Here is a 24,418-nt window from a genome sequence, read left to right on the forward strand (position 1 = left end):
ACATTTCAACCTCTTGGAGGAAAAAAGGCATTTAAAATTATAAAAATTGTATTCATTATGGAAATTTTGAAAAAAATTATGAGAAAGATCTTATCACCCAAATATAGTCAAAATTATTATTTCAATATAACATTCCAATCTTTCTTCCTCTCTTTGTCCTTCTGTTCTCTTTTTCTCTTTCATACACACACACAATCATAATGCATGTGTTGTATTTGAAATCCAAGCATTTCTCCATTTCATTATATATTCTTCTAAAGCCTGATTTTTTTTAATGAGGCTGCTTAGTTTTCAATCAAATGGCTGTACTATAATTTACTTGACTAATTTTCTGTCGTTAGACATCAGAGCTGCTACATTGTGCTCCACTGATTGTTTTTAGGACAACTATTCCTAGATCAAAGAAAATTAATATTTGAGTCTTTTGAAACATATTTGTAAATTTTCCTCCAGAAAAAGAGCTCCACATTCTATGTGCAGAGTGAATTTCACCTTCCCGTACCCTAAAAGGAGAAAAATGAAATCAAGAAATTTTGCCATTCCCAAACAACAGGATTTTATTTGAAATAAATCAGTCTATAGATAAGGACAACAAAAAATCCTACTTAAAAGTCAATATATCTGCAAGTTCACTGAGTTTAATAAAACTTGCTGGACTAAATCATTTGTCACATTTTACAGGTTTTGATCTAGGAGAGAGTTTTTCTCTGAGGCGTGCATTTTGTGAAGGTGATAAAACTTGTTTCAAACTGGGAAGTGCACTTCTTATTAGAGATACTATGTAAGTAAAACAAAAAGTATTTTAAAAATACTACATAAACTATTTCTTAAGGAGATTCCAAAACAAATTATAATTTGTTTAAAAAAAAAAAAGAAATCTTCTTGATAGTGTCATACTCCCTTGAATGCTGTGGTAAACGTACAGTTGTATATTTGTTGTGTTCAATCATTTTGGCAATCTGATCTTTGTTCTGTGGTGCAAATACCACTTACGCATACAGGTAGAGGCATAATATTTAGATAAGTGTAATTTAATTCATTTTTGGAGAAATATTGTTTATGTTTAAAATAGACATAACCAAGTTTAGATTTTAATATGTGAACTTTAAAACATAGTGCACAGTGTGGACTCAGACAGAAGACTGGTATTTATTGTATTTATTTCTACATTTACTACTTTTCATGTTAAGTTAAAATGACAGAACTTAGCCTTTATGTGTTCATCTTATATCGTGTGTAGAATACAAAATAAATCTTATATCGTGTGTAGAATACGAAATAAAAACTTTTTATTGTGTTTATTTTTCGTCTTGATACTCATTTCAGAGTAGTTTTATGAAGGCTTTCCTTTGTCACTTTTACCTTTCTTTTTCAACTGACAAACCTAGAATTAGAAAAAAAAAAAGCACTTGCCATTTAAATACTGATAATAATAATTCCCCATTTCGTTGGTAGTAATATAACCAAAACCAAACCCATTGCCGTTGAGTCGATTCTGACACATAGCAAACCAATAGGACAGAGTAGAACTGCCCCATGGAGTTTCCAAGAAGCGCCTGATAGATTTGAACTGCTGACTTTTTGGTTAGCAGTCGTAGCTCTTAACCACTGTGCCACCAGGGTTTCCGGTAGTAATATAAGGATGAGTAATTAATAACTCAGAAAGCTTGAGCCATCAGGAAGGCAGGTAGCATACATGAACATAATGTGTATTCTTTGAATACAAGATGTACATTTCAGTGTGTTGCACTGCACTGAAAAAAGAGCATTAAAATTCTATTGGATTTCATAAGCAACACAGATGTTTTTGTGTGAAAGCATATATGAACGTTTTCATTTCCTGGTGGGTAACCTAATACTTAAGTTACCAGTCAAGATTGCTGAGAATCTCAATATTATGAATTCTCAAAGGGAAGTAGCAGTAATCATCTCATTACCTATTTTCAGATCCTCTGTATAAACTAGGTTCATAACTCACTTTTTCCTTGAGAAAAGTTAAAAAAAAAAAAAAAACTGCAAATTTTGAAATACTTTAGGTAATTTCAGTTTAATTACATGGCTCCTTAAATATAAACTGCTCATTAATTGGTAAGAGACAAGAGTATTAAGGAAGAGAGTAATTTGATACTAGGGGATTTTAATGGGAGAATGTCAGGGAACTGCAGCAGATGTAACCGTACAGACCTGTGTTATAGTGTGGCTATTTAAGTGGCTTCATATGCAAACATAAAAACCCTCAGGGTATAGGAGTTCCATGTTTAAATATTCATATGCTGTAAAGAAAAGCCAAGAGGCACGATATTTCTTTTAAACAGACCTATTATTGTTTTTTAGTTTAGGTATTTTTTAACTAATAGTGGTTGTTAGTTGCTGTCAAATTGGCTTCTATAACTACTACTAAAAAAAAAAAAAAAACTAATAGGTAACTTTAATGACTGTAAGGAAGGCGATTCACTCTGTTCCTTCAAACCTAAACTTAAAATGCATATTTTTGTCCTGCCTTCTTTCCACCTGTAAAACCTTATAATTCTGACCGGGTGGCAAAAGGATTCAAGTAAAACCTTTTAAATTTCATTCGACCTGTAGGTAAGAAACCCAAGGTTATTTTAAGTAGTTGCATTGGAAAATTTGCTGCCACTTACAGATAATGCCATTCCCCTTTGAATCTGTGAGATCACAAGTATGAGGCATGAACTGAAATTTATTTTCTGGGGTTTGGCTCTGAATCACTGCTCGATCCCTTGGCAATTAATGTGAGTGAATTCTCAGTGTGGAGCAGAGCTCTGGTACCTCCACTACAGGAAACTGGAGGGTATCTGGTTAAGCTGACTAGCGAGTGTCAAGTAGCTTGGCTCATCTCCACTTACATTTTACCCATTGAGCCAAGTATGCTAGAATGCTTCTCTTGCATGATGCCATTTTGATTTTTCAATGAGACTGGAGTAAAGTTGCAGCTATTTATATATTTGTAAATAAGTTGCCCTGCAGAGTCAGCATGGGAAAAGGTAGATGCTATTTTATATGGAAAATGGGGGTGCTTTCTGTGCCTGAGCTTGCTTTTATTGTTCTGGCATATTCCAGGTAAGATTCCTTAGGGAAGAGACTTAACAAGTTTATTGGTCAGATACCTATTGGGCACACTAAGTGCCTTGAGCCTTAATGTGGAAATTCCAAAGCTACACTTTACAGGATCCCAAATTCCCTGGGGTCCTCCAGGTAAATGTTACTGTACACTCAGAAGTGGCACAGGACTGGAAGGCATGTGAGGGATTTTACATGTTTTGTTTTATTGTAAAATCATGCCCATTTCTTCAGTATTCCTTGGGAGAGCAAATGATAGGTAAGTCTTGCGGGGAGGGGGGGGCTTTAAAAGATTCTAGCTGGCATGCTACCTAGCTTTCTAGAATTATCTTTTTAGTAGAATCTTCCCTGGCTTCTGGTATTTTCAAGTACCCCTGTTTATGGGAAAGAAATCATTCATTATTTCCATATGTATTAAGAGCTATATCCCAGATTATCATACTTTGATTATTTTCAAATTCCTGTTTTGGTGGTTATCTGGGAAAAATGGTGAAGTTTTGATAGAAAAATACACAAAAAATGTACATACCATGGATCACATTATTTTGTTGGCATAATGTACCAAAACCAAACCCATTGCCATCAAGTCAATTCCAACTCAAAGTGACCCCATAGGACAGAATAGAACTGCCCCATAGGATTCCAAGGAGCAGCTGGTGGATTCAAACTGGTGACCTTTCGGTTAGCAGCTGTGCTGTTAACCCCTGTGCCACCAGGACTCCCTGGCATAATATAAAAAACCTGTTGCCATCGAGTCAATTCTGACTCGTAGTGACCCTATAGAACAGAGTAGTATTGCCAATAGAGTTTCCAAGGAGCGCCTGGTGGATTTGAACCACTGACCTTTTGGTTAGCAACCATAGATAGCACTTAACTACTGTGCCACCTGGGTTTCCAAAACATCCGTCCCTGGGTGGGCTCAAACCACCAACCCTTCAGCTAATACCCAAACGCACTAACCGATGGCGCCACAGAGACAATGGCTGGCATGATATATATTAAAAAAAGTCCTTATTAATTGCTTCTATAGAAATGTATTTTAAATAAAAATATCTTAGTAGTTGAACATTTTGCAAGAGTTGATGAGTGTTGATTTCTATACACTACTGATTCAGATGAGGCAGTACACTCTTAGCTTGACTGACCAAAAGGAAAATCAGTTTCAGCTGTACTAGGGAAGTGAATTTCCTCATTTACTATTGAGTTCAAGGCTGTATGATTGATAGGCAGTGGCTACTGCCTGGAATATTGTGTTGAGGAGAATTCTGAGGCCAGACTGAGTTCAGCAGATTAAAGTGCTATCATGCATTAGCAAAAGGAGGTGAGGAAGGCATGCTCACATATGTTTCAAGTCTTAGGCTCTCTGATTCAGTGTGATTCCTTCCAGTAAGCTTGTGGCTTTAGCAATTGAAGCAGTTCCTAAGAGAGCGTGTGTGCGTGGGGTGGGGGTCGGGGGAGAGGGTGGTAATGCGGCTATCTGTGAAGCAATAATGAACATAAATAAAATTTAATGAGATTTTTTTGAGCTCAGATAGTGTAGCTAGACACAGTGACATAAATGACAGATAGGGTCCCCTTAGCTTTTGTTACAAGTAAATAAATCTCCAGTGAAAAGGGATTTCTCTCTCGTGTTAAATCGGTTGTTTTCTGGAAGCAAGGACTGTTTAGTTTCACAGCTTTTCATGGAAAAAAAGAGATAGATGGTAGCAGATATTCTCATTTGTGTTTTATATATTTATAACTATAGGAAACCTCCAATTATACATTTGGAATATGTGTAATGTTTTTTAGGAGTCTTACAAGTTTTCTGGACATTAACAGTTCTATTGGAAATAATCCTAATATGGACAAAACTGTATGGATATTGCAACATGATTTATATTTTGTCTTTGCTGCTCTTAAATGGGAGCCCTGGTGGCAAAGGGAGCCCTGGTGGTGAAGTGGTTAACAGCTTGGAAACCCTATGGGGCAGTTCTACTCTGACCTATAGGGTCACTGTAAGTGGCTATAAGACGACGCACAACAATAGCAATAGCACTCTTAAATGATTCATCCCATTGGCATGTCTTTTCTACATGGACTTTTATACTACCTCCAGATTTTTACTATTGTAAATAACACTACAACATACAGGAAGTTCTTTTCTATGTGTTTAGGATTTTTCCATAAGACTTATTTTTAGAAATGAATTTACTAGCTCATTTTAGGAATCGTGATACAAACTACTATGTCCCATCATTGTTTCATCCACCTATGCTGCATATTTCTGAATAGCTTCAGTAACATTGAGCCTTATCATTTTAGAAATTTGTTGTTTTCTAACTAAAAACTTGTATCAATTAAAAACAAAAAGTTATAGTCTACTGTAAACCCATTGCTGCCGAGTCGATTCCGACTCATAGCAACCTTATAGGACAGAGTAGAACTGCCCTGTAGGGCTTCCAGGGAGTGGCTGGTGGATTTGAACTGCTGACCATTTGGTTAGCAGCCTAGCTCTTAACCACTGAATATACCACGGACTGCCAGAAGAATAAGCAAACCTGTCTTGGAAGAGGTATAGCCAGAATGCCCCTTAGAAGCAAGGATGGTGAGACTTTGTCTCACATACTTTGGACATGTTATCAGGAGGGATCAATCCCTGGAGAAGGACATCAAGCTTGGTAAAGTAGACGGTCAGCAAAAAAGAGGAAGAGTTAAACTGACACAGTGGTTGCAACAGTGGGCTCAAGCATAACAATTGTGAGGATGGCGCAAAACTGGGCAGTGTTTCGTTGTGTTGTCTGTAGGGTCGCTATGAGTCAGAACTGACTTGACAGCATGTAACAACAACAACAACATAGCCTACTATAAATTTAGGGATTCCTGAAATGTTTGTGTTCCATTAATGGGTGAGTAAGAGGCAGTAGGATGTTTTGAAATAAGCACAGTCCAGTCCAGAATTTATACTTTTATTCAACGAGAATTTATGTGTACCCAATGCAAGTGTAGTCTTGCCTTCCTGAAGCTTGCTGAAGAGAAACATGGTACAGGGAAAAATTATACTTTCCTCATGCCTTGACATGAGAAGAAACTGCAAAGATTGCCTTTTACCATTCAGGCATAAGCTGTGTGACTCAAATTTCACCCCTTCTCCTATGAAGGCTAAACTTCCTTTAGCATCACACATGAGGCTTATTTTCAGTATTTTCATTCCTTCCCTCATAAGGGCCTGTTCTCTAACCCATGTTTCATTTTTATTACCCCGCTTTGGAACCTCTCCAGGTTCTCAAAACTCCCAGTTAAACTCTGAGGCCCAAAACTATGCCTAGAACTCTGATACTGAAGCTCCTAATTGCTGAGCGTAGTAGGAGGATTACTTCACAATTCCATTAAGCTATAGAGAATGACTATTTATACCTCCCTTGGGTTTTCATTTGGGGCATTCTATCATTTTGTAGATGGAAGGTTTTCTATATAAGGAAATATGGCTTAGTAAGAAAAAGTTGTCCAGCTGTTTTTATGTGGTTGACTGACTGTGACACATAATTCTTAATGTCATCACTTTATTTCCTTAATTATAGTTTGGCATACCAAGAGTGTGAAGTGAGTCATTAAGTCATGCATTCTTAAAGTGAAATGTCGGTTAGGTTCACAATCACCGAATTCTTTAAATCACACAATTTAGCAAAAATTAATTATATTACACAGAACAAATTTTTAAGATTATCATTATACAGATTTTAAGACCACATGGAAATACTTACTTCCTCATAATTACAAGAATTTCTTGGAAATTCAAGGATGTTAATGTGTGACAGTAACAAATTGCTTAGTACAGAAGTAACTTCTAAAATGTACTATAATGTAAGATATTGTCAGTTCAGTACTTGCATTTAACAGTTTTGGAAACATTAGTGTTATTAACATTAAACTTAAGTAAGTTGATTTTTAGCCTTCAAATTTCATTAAATTCACTACTGTTTTAGGAAAAGTAAATAAGCACTGGGCTGCTAAGTGAAAAGTCAGTGGTTTGAACCCAGCAGCTGCTCCGTGGGAGAAAGACATGGCAGTCTGCCTCCATGAAGTTTTATAGCCTTGAAAACTGTATGGGACAGTTCTACTACTCTGTCCAGTAGGGTCGCTATTAAAAAAAATAGTCGGAATTAATTCAATGGCAACGAGTTTTGGGAAAAGTAAGTTGATTGTATATGTGTAAATTCTATAATATTCATATCGCTTTAGCTTAAAAAGTTGAAGTGGTTTGAACACTAGCCTGAGAAAAATGCTTGTACTTTTCATTTAAAAGGCACAGAAACTTTTTAACCTTAATGTGTATTTGTGAATGCTAATGGAAGAAATCTCATAAAATATTTTTGTGTTTCTAGTGAGTTGTACATGAAGTATAAATAGATTTATTTATTTCAGAATCCAAAATTCTTACAGTAAGAATCAATTGTGTCTTCATTATTGCCTTCAGTGAGTATATGCTTAACGATTAATTTACCAAAGAAGGCTCACACAAAATAAAATGGAAGTGACAAGTTGAAATCCATTTACAAACTTAACTGTTTTCTAGGCTCAAATGTATACAAACTTTCTAAGGGAAAGAGTATAGGTTCTCATTTCTGAGAAGAAAAAGGGTAGTTTCTCATTTGTCATGTTGAAACACAATGATGAGTTTGCAGAGGGAAATGTAAGATGTGGTTCTTGCCTCTAGGGAGTGTACGATAGCGTCCCTTAGGGACATGAGATGAAAACAACCTTAATTATAATTCTAAGCATACGGTTAATGCTTCAAATGTTTAAAGAAGGAAAAAAAAAAATCCTTGTAGTTGGGATGATAAGGAAAAGCTTCTCTGAGACTGTAAGATTTGAACAGGGCCTTGAAGACTGGAGGTGAGGGAGGGGAGGGAGAGGGTACTGAGAGTCAGAGGTGGATGTGGTTCTGGGGAGAGGGAGACATCTCATGTGAAGGAGTGCCATAAACCAAGTCAGGGGCTCTGGGGGGTTAAGATATGAAGAATTTTGATAAGTTTTATTCTGTGAGCTACTTGCTATGCTAGAAAACATTGACAACCCACTTTATCCATTTCAAAGGTGGCAGACAGTTTGATTTTCTCTGATGTTCAAGGGTGTTACTTAATTTAAGCCTCTGTCAAAGTGCCAAAATTTATGCTGATAAATTTTCCCCATAACTCTCAGATGGCTAAAGATCTTGTTTGAGTATATGATCGTTCAAAATAGGTAATGGGCTTCTCATCTAGTATCATATGATCAAAGTTTATTATTTTTATTTAGCCTCTGTTGCTCATGTCAAAACTCTTATTCATTAAGCAATCTATTTATGAGAGATTATTCAGATTTATGAGCCTGACAAAGTAGGAATTATATCCAACTGATTCACGTGTGTGTGTCCATCATGGTGCCTGATACATAGTAGTGCTTAGTATACATTTGTTGAATTGACATGACTTTTGACTTAACATTCCAAGGAATATTTGAATTTTATTGGTAGATTGTGTAGTCATTTACACATTTTAGGCAACCAAGAATTTATTTTCACCAGCACATCAAAAAAACAAGGCACCTTACTTCTAACTCCTTTAGTAGACCCTTTCACCACAGGGGACTTTAGGATAAGGCAAATATACTGTAAGTACCCAGGTTTTAATAATGATGATTGGTGGTCCTTACAGTATCACCTTATATTTCTGTAATGCTTTATGATTTATAAAGTGTTTTTACTTTCTTATGCCATTTGGTCTCCACAACGACCTTTATGCTGTAGGAATTATATCACCATCTTACAGATGCAAAAACTTGGGTTCTGTGAAATTAATTTTCCCAAGGAAAAAAAATAGTAAATGGAAGCCTTGGGTCTAGAACTCAGCTCTCATTTCTCCAAATCCAAAATTATTTCCTAATTTAGTATGTCTAATTTGATGGGAATTATCTCGTTTTAAAATGACCCTATGCCATTTACCTTGAGAATAGTGAGGTACCAGTTAAGTGTACTACTTAAGAATTATAATAATGCAAATTTCATCATAAAGTAATGAAATTAAGATATGCTATTTGGTAATTTCTTGGGAAAATTTTATAGGAATTGATTAGGATTAAGGAGCCCCTGGCTGGCACAAATGGTTAAGCACTGGACTACTAACTGAAAGGTTGGTGGTTCACACCCAGCTAGAGGTACCTTAGAAGTAAAGCCTGGTGATCTGCTTCTGAAAGGCCACAGCCTTGAAAGCTCTATGCAGCAGTTCTACTCTGCACGCACTCTATGCAGCAGTTCTACTCTGCACGCACTCTATGCAGCAGTTCTACTCTGCACGCATGGGGTCGCCATGAGTCAGAATCAACTCCATGGCAACTAAGAACAACAACTGTTGTATTATATATGATTTTTTCCCCTTCACTCATCTTTTTATCTTATGAATCAAATCTTGCAAGGAACAACGAAGCTTTTGTTTGGGTGATGGTTGTGTGTATGTATCTGTGGAATGTACACTGCAGACTTACAGACTACAAAAGAAAGAAGGCATGTAAGCACTTACTTCAGTTATCTTTTATCTTATTTGGCCCATAAAAATGCTCCAAGGATTAATTAGTTATTAATCTTAGGTGGTTGCTAACACATTGCTTTTATAACGGTTGTAAACCTACAGATTAGCATGACCTTAAATTTATGAGTTAGCCAGAGAAGTGACTGTAGTGATGCATGATATTTTGTTAAACTGGTGCTTAAGAAAAACTTGTTATAAATTTACAAATAACTCTACAGATTTTTTTTTTTTTTTTTTTTTTGTAGATTGATAAGACTCTAAATATCCCCAAATAGCATTGGGTAGTCTAATCGCCATTCTCAGACACAGGCTCATATAGCATAATTATGATTTCAGTGGTAAACTTTGAAACTTGTGCCAATTAAAAGGAGAATAATTGTGCCAACTAATAAACTACCAATTTGTTATCATTTCGGTTCTTTCAACTTAGCCACAAAGGCTAATCAGAAAATAAATGTGAGAGAAGGAAAGTTGTTTGTCTTGTTTTATGTCATTGACATAAGCTTGAGTCTCTTAGTTCCTTGCTTTTAGTAAGCACTGCATTTCCTAAAATATATTTGTTCCTGATAGGGTAAAATGTATATACTTTTGAACTCAAATAATTGGCTTTAATCATTTCTCACACCACGGCTATATCTATTTAATTTGGAAGAGCTTACCAGTTCAGGGAAAATTTCATTGATATTGGCACGTGTGATAGTGCCGAGCAGAGTTAACATCTGGTTGGCTGGACGTTAGATTGAATTGACCAGATGTTTTGTGCCTAAGTTATTCCTCTTATTTGAACCATCTCAACTTCTTCCATCCATCTCAGAATTTCTCTGCTTCAGCTGTCTTCTCTGAAAGCAACCCTCCTGCTTTCAAAGGTTAACCCCTTCACTTGTGCTCTTAATCCTCTCCTAGCCAGTCTCCTCCAAATCCTTGATCCACCTGTGATCCCTCTTACTCTTCTGTCTTCATTGCGCCTCTCCTCAGTATCCTGGCCTCTTAGTCTACAAATATGCTTAATCCTTCCCCGTTCTAGAAATATTTTCCCTTAACAATCCCTTTTACCTCTAAACTACCACAAAGAATAATGTTACTCGCTGACCACCTTTACTTCCTCTCACCCCCCTTGCTGTTAGTTGCCGAGGAATTGATTCTGACTCACGGCAACCCCATATGTGCACAGTAGAACTGCTCCATAGGGTTTTCAAGTCTGTGATCTTTCAGAAGCAGATTGCCAAGCCTATCTCCCAAGGCACCTCAGGGTGGATTCCAACCACCAAACTTTCAGCTAATAGTTGAACAATTAACTGCACCACCAGGGACTCGCTCTCACTCCCCTTAATCCCCTGACTGGGATTTCTTGAATTCTATGAAAATTTTTCTTTAAAGGTGACCAATGTCCTGTATCCAATGCCAGTGGCTTAAGTGTTGCAATGAACTGCCTTTGTGTACCCGTTTTTCTCTGTTATACCCTGTGCAACATTTCTGCCAATTGGAATCCTACATATCCTAGAAAGCTTAGCACACAACCATTCTTCTCCACGCAGCCCTCACCGAAGTCCTCAGTTGATTTTTTTTTTTTTTTCTTTTTTGTGATCCAGTAACACTTTTTCTATATTTTCTATATAATGCTGATCTGGGTTGTACAATCTGATTATTCCCAGGCCTCATTAGAATTTGGGTTCAGATGATGTCACATTAACACCAGTGCCTAAATTGTTATGACTCTTACTCTCTGCAGGAACAACTCTAGAACCTTAAACCCTTTGTCGTGGAGTTGATTTCAATTCATTTCAACCCTATAAGACAGCAGAATTGGCCCATAAGGTTTCCAAGCAGTGGCTGGTGGATTTGAACTGCTGACCTTTTGGTTAGAAGGCCAGCTCTTAACCACTGTGCCACCAGGGCTCCCTAGAATGCCTTAGAGGCTATATTCATTATTTCTAGGAACCCCAAGAGTTTGCCCACGGGAGTATTATGGAAAAGTTGCTCCTGGGAATTTTAAGGGTAAAAGCAATTTGAAGAATGTAAGCTTCTTTTCTTGTGTTCTAATTTTCTTGTTAAGGCATGTCATTCCTGCCTCTGCTAAGAGTCCTTTTCATGAAATTGCTGCTCCTCAGGACCCTGTCAACCTCTGCTCACAACTGCTTATCCTGAGCCCTAAGGTGCCAGAGTTGTCCAGATGGGCAACACACCAGCCAATTAGGATATCAGGCGTGTGTGTGTGTGTGTGTGTGTGTGTGTATGCTTTGGAGGGTGGTGGCAGGGGTTTGGTGACCCTCCCTCTAACTGTCCCCTGGGCTCTGAGGAAGTGCTGTTTGGGCACAGAGCCTCACAGAGTGTTTAATAAATACAGTCAACTCCTGGCTCTCCCTTCTCTGTAGGACTCAAAAGCTAACAGACATAGCTGCTAGGCAATCATTTCATTTATCCTAAAGTTGTCTATCTCTCTTCTCGTTTACTCCTGATAAGAATATAAAAATCCCTTTCCTTGAGATGAGTATATAAAACCATTGTCATCGAGTAGATTCCAACTCATAACAACCCTATAGGACAGAGTAGAACTGCCCCATGGAGTTTGCAAGGAGTAGATGGTGAACGTGAATTTCTGACCTTTGGTTAGCAGCTGTGGCTCTTAACCACTGAGCCACCAGGGCTCCAAGATGGGTATATAGAAAAAAATAATATTTTAGAATATTTTTTCACTATTCTTTCTAACTTTAGCTTTGATGCCAGTGAAAGAAGAAATTCTAACAAAGTATTTCATTCAATTACCGAATGTTTATATTGAATACCTACTTTGTGCCAGGTACAAAGTATTTAAGGATGAATAAAGACCCAGTTCCTGCCATCGAGTTACTTTCAGTCTCTTTGTAAAGACAAATATCATAACAATTAGCTATTAAAGAATGTAGTAGGACCGGATTGGCAAGGAGGAAGTCAAATTATCTCTATTTGCAGATGACATGATCTTATACACAGAAAACCCTAAGGAATCCTCCAGAAAACTACTGAAACTAATAGAAGAGTTTGGCAGAGTCTCAGGTTATAAGATAAACATACAAAAATCACTTGGATTCCTCTACATCAACAAAAAGAACATCAAAGAGGAAATCACCAAATCAATACCATTCACAGTAGCCCCCAAGAAGATAAAATACTTAGGAATAAATCTTACCAAAGATGTAAAAGACCTATACAAAGAAAACTACAAAGTACTACTACAAGCAACTAAAAAGGACCTACTTAAGTGGAAAAACATACCTTGCTCATGGATAGGAAGACTTAACATAGTAAAAATGTCTATTCTACCAAAAGCCATCTATACATACAATGCACTTCCGATCCAAATTCCAATGTCATTTTTTAATGTGATGGAGAAACAAATCACCAACTTCTTATGGAAGGGAAAGAAGCCTCAGAGAAGCAAAGCATTACTGAAAAAGAAGAAGAAAGTGGGAGGCCTCACTCTACCTGATTTCAGAACCTATTATACAGCCACAGTAGTCAAAACAGCCTGGTACTGGTACAACAACAGACACATAGACCAATGGAACAGAATTGAGAACCCAGATATAAATCCATCCACATATGAACAGCTGATATTTGACAAAGGCCCAGTGTCAGTTAATTGGGGAAAAGATAGTCTTTTTAACAAATGGTGCCGGCATAACTGGATATCCATTTGCAAAAAAATGAAACAGGACCCATACCTCACACCATGCACAAAAACTAACTCCAAGTGGATCAAAGACCTAAACATAAAGACTAAAACGATAAAGATCATGGAAGAAAAAATAGGGACAACCTTAGGAGCCCTAATACAAGGCATAAACAGAATACAAAACGTTACCAAAAATGACGAAGAGAAACCAGATAACTGGGAGCTCCTAAAAATCAAACACCTATGCTCATCTAAAGACTTCACCAAAAGAGTAAAAAGACCACCTACAGACTGGGAAAGAATTTTCAGCTATAACATCTCCGACCAGCGCCTGATCTCTAAAATCTATATGATTCTGTCAAAACTCAACCACAAAAAGACAAACAACCCAATCAAGAAGTGGGCAAAGGATATGAACACGCACTTCACTAAAGAAGATATTCAGGCAGCTAACAGATACGTGAGAAAATGCTCTCGATCATTAGCCATTAGAGAAATGCAAATTAAAACTACTATGAGATTCCATCTCACTCCAACAAGGCTGGCATTAATCCAAAAAACACAAAATAATAAATGATGGAGAGGCAGCGGAGAGATTGGAACTCTTATACACTGCTGGTGGGAATGTAAAATGGTACAACCACTTTGGAAATCTATCTGGCATTATCTTAAACAGTCAGAAATAGAACTACCATACAACCCAGAAATCCCACTCCTCAGAATATACCCAGAGAAATAAGAGCCTTCATACAAACAGATATATGCACACCCATGTTTATTGCAGCTCTGTTTACAACAGCAAAAAGCTGGAAGCAACCAAGGTGTCCATCAACGGATGAATGGATAAATAAATTGTGGTATATTCACACAATGGAATACTATACGTCGATAAAGAACAGTGAGGAATCTGTGAAACATTTCATAACATGGAGGAACCTGGAAGGCATTATGCTGCTGAGCGAAATTAGAGGCAAAAGGACAAATATTGTGTAAGACCACTATTATAAGATCTTGAGAAACAGTATAAACTGAGAAGAACACATACTTTTGTGGTTACGAGGGGGGGAGGGAGGGAGGGTGGGAGAGGGTTGTTTACTGATTAGTTAGTAGATAAGAACTGCTTTAGGTGAAGGGAAGGACAGTACTCAATACATGGAAGGTCAGCTCAACTGGATGGGACCAAAAGCAAAGAAGTTTCCGGGATAAACTGAATACTTCAAAGGTCAGCGGAGCAAGGGCGGGGGATTGGGGACCATGGTTTAAGGGGACTTCTAAGTCAATTGGCAAAATAATTCTATTATGAAAACATTCTGCATCCCACTTTGAAATGTGGCGTCTGGGGTCTTAAATGCTATCAAGCGGCCATCTAAGATGCATCAATTGGTCTCAACCCACCTGGATCAAAGGAGAATGAAGAACACCAAGGTCACACGATAACTAAGAGCCCAAGAGACAGAAAGGGCCACATGAACCAGAGACGGACATCATCCTGAGACCAGAAGAACTAGTTGGTGCCCAGCCACAACTGATGACTGCCCTGACAGGGAGCACAACAGAGAACCCCTGAGGGAGCAGGAGATCAGTGGGACGCAGACCCCAAATTCTCCGAAAAAGACCATACTTAATGGTCTGACTGAGACTAGAGGAATCCCGGCGGTCATGGTCCCCAAACCTTCTGTTGGCCCAGGACAGGAACCATTCCCGAAGACAACTCTTCAGACATGGAACGGACTGGACAGTGGGTAGGAGTGAGATGCTGATGAAGAGTGAGCTATTTGTATCAGGTGGACACTTGAGACTGTGTTGGCATCTCCTGTCTGGAGGGGAGATGGGAGGATAGAGAGAGTTGGAAGCTGGCAAAATTGTCACGAAAGGAGAGACTGGAAGGGTTGACTCATTAGGGGGAGAGCAAGTGGGAGTACGGAGTGAGGTGTATATAAACTTATATGTGACAGTTTGACTTGATTTGTAAACGTTCACTTGAAGCTCAATAAAAGTTAATTTAAAAAAAATATATTAAAAAAAGAATGTAGTAGGAATCTTTAGATAAATGTAGGATAAATTCTGGAAGCACAGATGAAGTCATTTGAGGGAGTCAGGAAAAGAGTCACAGAGAAAGCAAAAAGTTGAGGCTTGAGGAAGAAATAAGAATTTAGTAGTTCATGGGGTCAGTGTGCTATTGTTAGAGCATCATGGTGGTTTTAGCGGTCAAGGCAATTTGAAGAATGGTGAGAAATTCTGTGTGATAAGTGAACACAGGTGGGGAGAATGGTGAGTGGAAGAAGCTGAAAGGGTGGGCAGGGGGCGTTGTTATGAAGGGCCTTATGTGCCGGGCTGAGGAGTTTGACTTTACTCGTATAAAAAGGGAGAAATAGTATTACATTATAGAAAAATCAGCTGAGCATATATATGCCTTTGGAAAAATTGCAGTTTTCAGTTAGATTTGAGACCTCCTGACTGATCCTGAAGCAGAAACAAAGCACCCAGAACACCTGAGAATTCAGATGAACTCTTGGGGTGGGGTTGTGTTTGCCTCAGGATTTTCAGGTCTTTCCTCAGGAGGGAGAGCTCCTGAAACAATTAGCCACCAAAGGAGCCCCTCTTTTGAAGAACAGCTTCTCTAGTTCATCTTTGATTTTTTTGTCGCCTGAATATCATCTTGTTTTCAATGGGAAGCCATTTACAGTGCCACAATGAACAAGTGCTAATTACAACAGGTGTGAGATTATTAGAGCATCCTCCAAGCTTTGTTGTCCCGTTAAGAACCTATCTGTCTGAATTCCCTCAGCAAACACCAAAAGGCTAAGATTTTAGAGTCTCTGTGTCTGTGGGACATCATCAGCCAGCCTGAGGAAGGCATTTCAGACCAACTCTCCAGACCCTGATAGCCAAATTGCTTGTAATGTGACAGGTGATGGTGGATGTCAGCTGGGAAAGAAATGACTTACTATAAACTCCAAACATCTCTCACTCACTCTCAGGAAATGTAACTTGTATCATATTTCTCTTCCTGGAAGATATACAGCAAGTCAGAGGCCCCATTGATACTTGTAAACACGGAAGTTCTGCATAAACCCTTCCCCATGCTTATTCAGAATGGAAGAATTAGTTTGGAAGCCAGTTCTTGATATTTAAAAATAGATTTTTTTTTCCATGAAGCCATTTCATTTTAAAAGCGAAAAGTAAGTAACAGTTAGTCTTATTAAATATGATCTGGAAAGCTCACTTCAGCTCTACCGAAATAGCACTTTATAAAAAAAAAAAAGGGCTTTTCTTCAAGGGTAGTGCTATGAATTTCCCTTGGAACCAGTGTAATCAGTAATTAAACTTTTTGAACAATCTTCTGTCCGAATATATATCACACTCAAATTTTGGAGTATCATTTACAAAATGAAACTTCTCTAGAATAATTATGTTCTCTTGGTTTGCAGTTTATGAGCACTGAAATTGTGAAAGCTTCTTAATCTTTGTTCTTTTTTATATTTTACTCCTTTTCTGATGTTCTTTATTATGCCAGTAAAAGAACAAAAAAGAAACTAGGAGTCATGGATTTTTCTTCCCAAACCCCTCTCATTCTGAGGTTTGGTTTTTCCTTTACTTTTTCTACACAGGAGGCAAAGCCGCTACTTGCCAAAGAACAAACTATGGTTCTTTTAGGAATACGGAACAAATACATCAAATTGAGCTTGATATACAATGAAATTACCAATTACTTAATATACTAAGAAATAAAGATGTTTATGAGCTTCATTATGGTCTTTATTTTTCTTGATCAAAAAACCACCAGAGTCTTCTAAGAATAGTCATGGAGAATAAATGCCTGCCTCCATCTCCCCATAAAACAACTATATCATTAAATACTTGCTGTTTTAGTTATCTAGTGCTGCTATAACAGATATACCACAAGTGGATGCCTTTCACAACGAGAAATTTATTCTCTCAAAGTCTGGGAGGCTACAAGTCCGAATTCAGAGTGCCAGCTCTGGAGGAAGGCTTTCTCTCTCTGTCGGCTCTGGGGGAAGATCCTTGTCATCAATCTTCCCCGGTTGAGGAGCTTCTCAGAGCAGGGACCCCAGGTTCAAAGGCTGTGCTATTCTGCTGACTCTTGTTTGTTGGTGGTATGAAGTCCCCGTGTCTCTTTACTCGCTTCTTTTATTTCTCATAAGAGATTGATTTAAGATGCAACCTAATTTTGTAGATTGAGTCTTACCTCCCTAACATAACTGCCACTAATCCCATCTCATTAACATTATAGAGGTAGGATTTACAACACATAGGAAAGTCACATCAGATGACAAAATGGTGGACAGTCACACAATACTGGGAATCATGGACTAGCTAAATTGACACATTTTTTGAGAACACGATTCAATCCATAACGCTTGCATATACCTTAAAAGAACAGATTATTTAGGTGTACTGATTTCTCTGGCTTTGCTCTGTTTGCAATGCTCACCATCTAGAAGAAAATGTTTTTTTAAAAAAAAAAAAAGGTTTACCCTCTTAAGGCAGTTTTTATTGGCTTCTCATTAATGGAACAGCCGAGAATGCCCATTATGTGTTCCAGTGACACCCTCCTGTCCCTAAGAGACCAGACACTCCACCTTCATTAAGTAGGCTTTGTGTATAGCTATGTCATGTTTATTTATAAGAGAATCAATGAGATGGAAGTGAACACTGATACATACACCAGGAAATCACTAGCACTAAGGGTTCTCTTTCTTTCCATAATCATTTGAAATAGCCACTTCGATCATTATTTTCACATTTTAAGGAATTACTTATCTTTTTAGTTAGGTTACTCTTCTACTGATGTTCTTCCTAAGGTATTAAAACCCCATTATATTACTTCTAGCCAGTAAGATAAATACAGAAGGCCCATTTTATCAGAACACTTTATACCTTTCTTCACATTACATGGTTATTAGCACATATACTGTTCTGTTAATTTTCATTGATTCTTGGAAATTCCACTCATTTTTGAAGAATACATGGTGGAAAATTCTAATTGTTTGAAGAAACGATCTCTAAGGAATAGAGAGAAAAGGTTCCTGATTGGTTTTCACCTTCTTCTGTATGCATATATTTCCTGAAATCCAACAGACTGTAATTCCTATTTTAAAGATATTACTGTGTTGTTTGAGATACTTCCTGATCTGTGCTCAAAATATCATTGGGGAAGGAACTGTAATAATCTACCCCTGAGGCTACTAGTCACCTAAGATGTGCAAATGTCATAATGAATACTCTGCTTGGAGCCCAAAATATATATTGTTGTTAATATTATAGTATGATTGTAACTGTCTTATTTTTTCAGTTTTTAAAATTAATAGTTCACATTTATTTACATTTTCCCCTGTGCTCAGAAAAATTGAGAAATGTTTTTCTTCCTTATAATCCCCAAAGGTTGCTTGGAAGTCAGATCGGTAACCATGAAGGAAATTTTATTCTTAACCCAGAGGATGCAAGCAACTTGATATGCTGGAAAAAACTGACCTTGGAATTAGGAGTCCCAAGGTCAAGTCCCATCCTGACCTCTGTCTGGCAGAGTGACTCTGGGGCAGTAATTAACCTCTGTAGCTTTAATGTCTCATTTATAAAGTGATATGGTTGATCTAAGTTACTATTAAGGTTCTATTCAGATTTGTGTGTGGTTTCTGATGACATATTTCCGAAGACTGGAAGACTTCTGCTGAAGGATGTTTTTGGTGAAATCTTATAGCAGCTATTGTGTTTTGCTACCACCTGTAGAGATTTAAAAATACTATTTGAAAGTAAGAATTGTTCTTGGGTTTGGACTTGTTTTGTTTCAAAATCTTTGATTGACCTGCTGTATAATCATATAGGGCTTGATTTTTTCTTCTGCTTCTATCCTGCTGATTGTGACGTAGCACAGAGTCTCAAAGGCCTCAATTTTAAGGCATTATGCAAACTAATTTATATATTTTACACTGAGTACAAGTATTTAGCACCTACTAGGACGGCGGTGGGTTTATTTTTTTTTTGGTTAGGACTGGTTGTAGGCACCATTGTGGATTTTCCATTAATGGAACAAATTTCAATAATCAGGTACTAGTCTAAATACTTGAGTTACAGCAACAAGCCTGGCAAAGCCCCTGTTTTCATGGAAATCACATTCTATTAGTTAGAGTTAGGCAATCACACATAATCACATGTGACATGTACATGTAATCACATATAACAATAGGTTTTTAAAATAGTTATAAGCCTATGAAGAAAATAAAACAAGGTAATGTGTTAAATAGCGACTGATGTGAAAACAACTTTAGACCTTTGAGAGAAAGTGACATTTCAGCTGAGACCTGAATGATGAAGAGAACCCATCTAAGTGAAGAACTCTGGACAAGACTGTCCCAGGCAATGCGAACAGAAAGTACAAGACCTAAGACCTTGATGATTCTGGTGTGTTTAGGAAAAAAATTCAAGTCAGTGGCTGCAGCCTCGGGTTTTAGGCAGAGACTAAAGTAGGAGGTGATGTGGCAGAGGAAGGCAGGGGTCAGATCACATGCAGCCTTATATGTCATGGTCAAGAATGTGAATTTTACTCTAGGAAACATGGAAAGCTGTTGGGCTGTTACAATTAAGGGAGCATGCTGATCTGACTTATATCTTAAAATCTCACTCTAGCAGCTACATGGAGCCTGGACTGTAAGAGGGAAAAGAGGGAGAACATCAGGACACTATAGCAGTAATCATGGGGAAATGATGGCAACCTGGACTAGGGTAGTGCCAGTGGAGATGGAGAGTAGTGGACAGAGACAGGATCTATTCTGAAGACAGAAACAATAAGATTTGGAGATAATTTGGATGGGGTACCCCATTGCCTTTGAGTCAATTCTGACTCATAGTGACCCTATAGGAAAGAGTAGAACTGCCCTATAGGGTTTCCAAGGCTGTAATCTTCATAGGAGCAGACTGCCACATCTTTCTCCCGCAGAGCAGCTAGTAGATTCAAACCACTGACCTGTTGGTTAACAGCCAAGTGTTTAACCACTGTGCCACCAGGGCTCTTTTTGGATGGAATAAGGGGTACTAAAGGAAAAGGAAGAATCAAGAACATGATGCACGTAATTAACGTCATCAAATAGTACATGTAAAATATGTTTAATTAGCAAATGTTTTGTTATATATATATTTAGAACACACACATACACACAAGAATGACTTCTAGGGATTTGGCTAGAGCACCTGGTGAATAATCAAAAACCAAAACCAAACCTGTGGCAGTCAAGTCTATTCCAATTCATAGTGACCCTATTGGGTGGAGTGGAACTACCCCATAGAGTTTCCAGGGAGCACCTGGTGGATTCGAACTGCTGACCTTTTGGTTAGCAGCCGCAGCTCTTGACCACTACCCCACCAGGGTTTCCAGCTGGTGAATAGTGATGTCTTACTGAATTGTGGAATGTTTTCAGAGGGATGTGTTTGGGCAGGAAAACAAAAAAAATAATTTTAGTCATTTAATTACAGAGGCTTTTAAACATCCAAGTGGAGATGTCCAGTAGGTCTTAGGTATGTGAGTCCAGAGCTCTGAAGAGAGAAATAGGCAAGGTTTATCTTGATTGCATCTCCCCTTCCACTTCCCACCCCTCCCACTTCTTTTTAAAACTCTTCCCCTCAAATGGTGTGCGTTAAAGAGATTATTTGGCTGCCCAGGGCTCTCATCAAAGGCATCTCATCTTGGTTGGGCTAACTCAGGGACATTTCCTGCTCTGGAATTATTCTCCTCTCTACACTGTCCCCATTAAAGTTTCCTCGCCTTATAACAATCCCTGCAGAGCCCTGATGTGTCTTTCCAAGGTGAGAACTAATTATGAGAAAATGTGTTAACAGAATGCGACCAGTTTCTTGGAACTATTTTAATGTTAACAGAGAACTTTATAAACAGAAGCACTTTTCCAGAGAGGAAAAATAATAGAATATTAGGTGTTTTGTCTTTTCAGTGAGAGCACTTCATAGATCAGGAAAATTTTGGCATCTCTGAATTCATACCAAATATACAAAAGGCAGTGGATGTATAATCCTATCTAATAACAATTATGGAGCCCTAGTGGCATAGTGGTTAAGAGCTTGGCTGCAAACCAAAAGGTTGGCATTTCAAATCCACCAACTGCTACTTGGAAACCCTACAGGGCAGTTCTATACTGTCCTATAGGGCCGCTATGAGTCGGAACTGACCCGATGGCACCTAACAACAACAAAATAACAATTACATGTACACAGTGTGGTTAAATTTTTTTTTTATCTCCTGCCAAAATTTACCCTGTATTGTAGAAAACCTTTAGACTTTGTCATTTTATTTGTATTTCCTAATGGTGTTGAATAAATTCTGGCCAGGAAAGGGTTTTTCATTAATCAGGTGGGAAAAAAGACATAGAGAAGCAGTTAATAAAAAATTTGAACAAATAAAACCTATCTTTAAGTTCTATACAGCGAATCCATTTATGGTTAACAAGATGTTGATTTTTATCCAACACCAAGAATATAGGCATTAATACTTTGTAATTAGAGATTTTAAGTATATGGAGGAAATATTGACATGGGTGTGTTTTCATTTGAAATTTCTTCTGTCTTCTCTTAATGGTTCAGTGATTTATTCATAATGAAGGCTGTAGGTTGTGAGTTACAGACTTTTGCGACTTATTTTTTTTTTACCTTCCGTAAAATGTTTCTTAAGTCTTTTATCATTTTTTGACGTACTGACCTTGCCATCACATATTGAGGGACGTAGTCTTTTCTTGTGTGTGCGTGTTAATTCTTCCTGATCCCTGTCCTTGAAGAACATGGGGTTAATTTATAGCCATTTTAGAGGCTACGATTATTCTTTCCCAAAATGAGAAGTTTTTTTTTTTTTTTTTATGATCTTTAACACAATCATGTTCATTGGAAAAATTTAGAAGGTAGAGAAATATAAAGGAGAAAATAAGAATCTCTCTTAAACTTTAACACAAAGAACCATTGTAATGTTAAGATTTTTATAAAATCATTTTCTTTTGGGGGTTAAAATCTCACTTGTACTGAGTCTCAGACCTGGCCATTGCATTCTGACATAGCCAGTCGTTGTAATGAGCCCCACTGTTGATCCTCTACCATTTTCCCTGCAGTTTGATAGTGTTTCCCCTTTATAACTGGGCTTTTGCATACAAAGAAGGTGCTTGAGTAGTGCAGTTTGTGCTCGACTACTAACCTAAAGCTTGCGGTATGAACCTGCCCAGCAGCACAAAAGAAAGGTCTGGTGATCTGCTTCTGTAACGATTACAGCAAAGAGAACCTTATGGAGCAATTCTCTGTAACACGTGGGGTCATCGTGAGGTGGAATTTAATCGATGGCAATGAGCTTGTTTTTTGTTTGTTAGTTTGTTTTTGCTTTTTTAGTATACAGAGAACATCGGAGAGTTTAGTAGTCCCCTACTTTCGACAGTGTTCTGTTCTAAGTACTCCATCGTAGGTCAGTTCTAACATAAGTCAAATACCACATTTTTTATTTTTCATTATTGCCTTTTATTATCAGTATCTTTATAAATCATAACATTGAACATCTGAGAATGATAATATTAGCAAATCACTCACTGCAACATTATATGTATTAAAATTTTTTTTAATACATATGTATTACATATTATTAATGATAAGTTTACAAAAAAAAATGATCATAAGTGCAGTTCCTCGTAACTCCAATACGTTTTAAGTTGGGCACTACCTGTAGATGAAAACTACTTTTTAGATTTTGGGTACAGTGCAGTAAAATACAAGTGCAAAAGGTCTAAGATATGTGAATTATGAGGCTCGGAGACACTCTAGATTATTCATAGAACTGGTCCACTCTCTTAGGGGCCAATGTAAAAAGGACCCAGCAAGGTGGCAAGCTTTCCCTGGTATCTCTGGATTATTTGGAGCCACATTAGTTTGGCTATCTATGACTTTTACTTAGGCATTTTTTTTTTAATATTGATTTTAGGTTGGATATTTTGTTAATTTTGTATACCTGTGAGCTCATATGTCCATGAATATTTAGGGGACTGTCATTAATGTGAAGGGAAGTAGACAATGAAAAATAAGGAATTAATTACACTTCCATTTCACTAACTCTGATCTCTTCAAGTGTTGTTGTGGCTGTTAGGTGCTGTCCAGTCAGTTTGGACTTATAACAACCCTATGTACAACAGAATGAAACACTGCCCGGTTCTGTGCCATCCTCATAATCGCTGTTATGCTCGAGCCCATTGTTGCAGCCACTATGTCAGTCCATCTCATTGAGGATCTTCCTCTTTTTTGCAGACCGTCTCCTTTACCAAGTATGATACCCTTCTCCAGGGACTGATCTTTCCTGATAACATGTCCAAAGCATGTGAGATATAGTCTTGCCATCCTTTCTTCTAAGGAGTATTCTGGCTGTACTTCTTCCAAGACAAATTTGTTTGTTCTTTTGGCACTCCATGGTATATTCAACATTCTTTGTCAACACCACAATTCAAAGGCATCAGTTCTTCTTCAATCTTCCTTATTCATTGTCCAGCTTTTGCATGGATGTGAGGCTACTGAAAACACTATGGCTTGGGTCAGGCTCACCTTAGTCTTCAAGGTGGCATCATTGCTTTTCAACACTTCAAGTGTAGGTTATTATTAATTTATGTGGATGAATTTTCCATTGAGAACATTGAACTAGAGGTAATATGTTTAAAATGGTAGGAGGGCAGGAAATATGCCATTGAGAATTTCTAGCCCAATATATATGTGAATGAGTTAGCAAGTAAAGATCAACAATATTTTTCTCAATAAGAGTATCACTGAATAAGAAATGGATAGGATTTCTTATAGGAAATTACACTCCATTCAAAAATATTCAAGCATGGATAGCTGTCATTATATCTCTCTGGTAACAGACCAGTAATCTAATATGGTGTCTTTTATAATAGAAATTTTGGCAAGACGCAGAGAAATTATTCTGTGTCACATTACGTGTTTGTGCTTGTGTGGTATAAAAAAGAATCATATTTGTAAAAGTAGATATATATACAGAATTTTTTCTTTCTAAAATTACAATCTTGGCAAACAAAATCAGTTTTGGTCTTGAAAGCAGACTATGAATTTCTGAAAGGAAAATACAGTAATTATAAGG

The 24,418-nt window shown here is 37.6% G+C and overlaps 1 protein-coding gene across 1 annotated transcript in view; it reads left to right on the plus strand.

The window, feature by feature from the left end:
* COL19A1 (collagen type XIX alpha 1 chain) overlaps positions 1-24,418 on the plus strand; it is a 378,654-nt gene that overhangs the window by 25,794 nt on the left and 328,442 nt on the right. Inside the window, exon 3 of the mRNA XM_010586804.3 lies at positions 682-781. Within this exon, the coding sequence (XP_010585106.3) occupies positions 682-781 (100 nt within the window). The remainder of the gene's footprint in view (positions 1-681; positions 782-24,418) is intronic.

The sequence above is a fragment of the Loxodonta africana genome, chromosome 1, assembly GCF_030014295.1.
Source record: "Loxodonta africana isolate mLoxAfr1 chromosome 1, mLoxAfr1.hap2, whole genome shotgun sequence".
Lineage (NCBI taxonomy): Eukaryota > Metazoa > Chordata > Mammalia > Proboscidea > Elephantidae > Loxodonta > Loxodonta africana.